We start from the raw sequence: 2,926 nt of genomic DNA, 5'->3' as shown, positions 1-2,926 counted from the left end.
TGGCTTTTACCGTCATTTATCGGTCAAATCACCCCACCTGATTAACCTTCTTTGCCCTCGAAGCGGATCTCTCTACTCTCTACTCTCTACTCTCTACTCTCTACTACTAATCAAATACCAGAAGACAACTACGAGAGAGAGAGAGAGAGAGAGAGGAGTAGACTTACAAGAAAAGACAAAAATAGTAGTAGTAGTAGTAAGAGTCTTAATACATACTCTTTCCTCTTCCACCACCCACCAACAGTGACCAGTTAGTTATGGGGATTTATGTCTCTTGAGCGTTTCTTTCGTTTGCTTCCGCCATGCCGTCACGCCAACCTCCGCCACCGTCGTTGGTCTCACTAAGCGTCACAGCACCACCGCCACCTGATCCTCCAAATACTGAAGCAACTCAACTGCACGATCACCACCACCACAGCGGTTCTCATCTTATTCCACCGATCGCCGGTGCCGCCGCTGCTCTATCTATTTTTTTATTTCTAGCGGTTCTTTATCGGAAATTGTCCCGTAAAAGGACGGTACCTGCCGATCTAAAGCCTCCTCATCGCTTCTCCTACACCCTTCTCCGCCGCGTCACTTCTTCCTTCTCCTCCTCCAACCGACTAGGCAAAGGTGGCTTTGGTTCCGTCTACCGTGGTACCCTCCCCTCCGGTCAAGAAATCGCCGTCAAGGTTATGGATTCTGGTTCTTTACAGGGGGAGCGGGAGTTCCAGAACGAGTTGTCACTCGCAGGGAAGATCGATTGCGACCGTGTGGTGTCCCTCCTCGGCTTCTCCTGTGACCGGAAGCGTCGACGGATGTTGCTTGTGTATGAACTTATGCATAACCGGAGCTTGCAGGATGCCCTGCTTGATTGCAAGCGTCCAGAGTTGATGGAGTGGAAGAGGCGGTTAGCCATTGCCATCGACATTGCTAAAGGTCTTGAGTTCCTTCACACCGTCTGCGATCCCCCCGTGATTCATGGCGATATCAAGCCCAGTAATATCTTGTTGGATAGTTACTTCTCTGCCAAGATTGCTGATTTCGGTCTTGCCCGATTGAAGACTGAGGAGAACTCCGATGCCGTCGCCCTGGAGGTTGTCGAGAATGATGCGCCAAAGGTTAATACGGATAATGGATCTAAGGGGAAAAAGGTAGAGAGATTGGAGATTAATGGCGCGGGTGGAGGCGACGACAACGGATCTATACTTGAAGAGACTGAGAGCGTGACGACAACTTATGAAGACGCCAATGCTGGTGTGGAGCAGTCGCCTGAGAGTTTCAGGAGGATTTCCGATGCTGAAGCATCACCGGAGACGACCTTTGTGGCAGAGGCGTCCCCTTCGGAGATCTTGGACAAGACGAGTGTGTCGGAGGGTTATTTCGATAAGCTCAGTGTTGAGAGTAGCAAGGATACAATTGGCGGCGGGGAGAACCGGAGGGGAGGAAGGAAGAAGAGTGTTTCAGGGAAGGATTGGTGGTGGCGTCAAGAAAATGGCGGAGGTGCGTCTGACTCAGGGGGCGTCAAGGACTATGTGATGGAGTGGATTGGAAATGAGATTAAGAAGGAGAAACCCAAGAGCGATTGGGTTACTGCTTCAGCTTCTGCCGATGAGGCTACAGGTACGGTTACGGTGAAGCCCAGTGTGAAGTCAGAACGGAAGAAACAGAGGCGTATGGAGTGGTGGACTTGCTTGGATGAGGAGAATATCCCAAAGAAGGAAAAGAGCCGACAGCCGCGAGAGTGGTGGCGAGAGGAGTTCTGTGAAGAACTTGCCAAGAAAAATAAGACAAAGGCCCCCAAGTCCAGAAGCGGTAGTAGTGCAGGCGACCTTTGGTGGCAGAGAGATGAGGATTTGGTTCCTGAGAGGAGGAAGAAGAACCGTAGCAGGAGTAGTCGGAGCAGTGTGGATTGGTGGTTAGATGGGCTCAGCGGAGAGTTTCGGAACGGTGGTCGGCGCAACAGCGTGGACTGGGCCAGCGGAGAGATCCCCAAGAGCGGCGGTGTCAGCAGCACCCCAAGCATGAGAGGTACCGTCTGCTACATCGCCCCCGAGTACGGCGGTGGTGGGCAGCTCTCGGAGAAATGCGATGTGTACAGCTTTGGGGTTCTGTTGTTAGTTCTCATCGCTGGGCGAAGACCTCTCCAGGTAACTGGTTCACCCATGTCTGAATTCGAACGAGCAAATCTCATTTCATGGACTCGTCATCTTGCCCGTACTGGAAAGTTGCTGGACCTTGTCGATCCATCCATTCAGTCTTTAGACCGAGAACAAGCCCTCCTCTGCATCACGATCGCACTCATTTGCTTACAACGTTCGCCTGTGCATCGGCCCTCCATGAAAGAAGTCGTAGCCATGCTTTCCGGTGAGTCTGAGCCTCCCCACCTGCCATTTGAATTCTCCCCTTCACCACCCTCTAATTTCCCGTTCAAGTCCAGGAAGAAGGCCCGGTGAGTTATTTGATCACCCTCCCGGCAAAGAAAAAAATCCCATTTTGTATGAGAAGTAGATTGTACCGGTATAGGCCTTTTTAATTCTTCTTAATTTCTTTTGTGGAGTATTTACTTACGCTATGTGAAAAAGAGGGAGAAAAAAAAAAGAACGAGTGTATTTCATGAATGAATTATGGCTCGTTTCACTTACAATTGTTCAGATATGTTCTTCTGTGTCATACAAATCCATCTCAATTATGTCTTTCAGTCCTTCGGTCCTTCCCCTTCTTCACTCAACAGTCAACACTAGTCTGAATTTCTTTCTCTGCAGCAGAATGGAAAGTGTAAATTTTAGTGATCAATCATTGCTCCCCACTGTGAGTGTGAGGGTACCCTTCTCGATAATTATTCACTTTTTTCTTATGAATTTAATGTGCTGCTTGATTTCTGCTCATTGGAAAGGTCTTAGCTTTGGAAAAGTTTTACTTTAATCAAACTCTTTTTCCAAGCAAG

At 49.2% G+C, this 2,926-nt stretch overlaps 1 protein-coding gene across 1 annotated transcript; it reads left to right on the top strand.

Annotated features, from left to right (window-relative positions):
* Positions 1-235: 235 nt before the first annotated feature.
* Positions 236-2,458, top strand: LOC122647853 (receptor-like serine/threonine-protein kinase At2g45590). Its single transcript, XM_043841159.1, has one exon. The coding sequence runs from the start codon at positions 303-305 to the stop codon at positions 2,433-2,435; it is 2,133 nt and encodes a 710-aa protein (XP_043697094.1). The 5' UTR covers positions 236-302; the 3' UTR covers positions 2,436-2,458.
* Positions 2,459-2,926: the final 468 nt, after the last annotated feature.

The sequence above is a fragment of the Telopea speciosissima genome, chromosome 1, assembly GCF_018873765.1.
Source record: "Telopea speciosissima isolate NSW1024214 ecotype Mountain lineage chromosome 1, Tspe_v1, whole genome shotgun sequence".
NCBI classification, from domain to species: domain Eukaryota; kingdom Viridiplantae; phylum Streptophyta; class Magnoliopsida; order Proteales; family Proteaceae; genus Telopea; species Telopea speciosissima.
The sequence above is the reverse complement of the archived record's forward strand: the minus strand, read 5'-3'. Positions and strand labels throughout refer to the sequence as shown.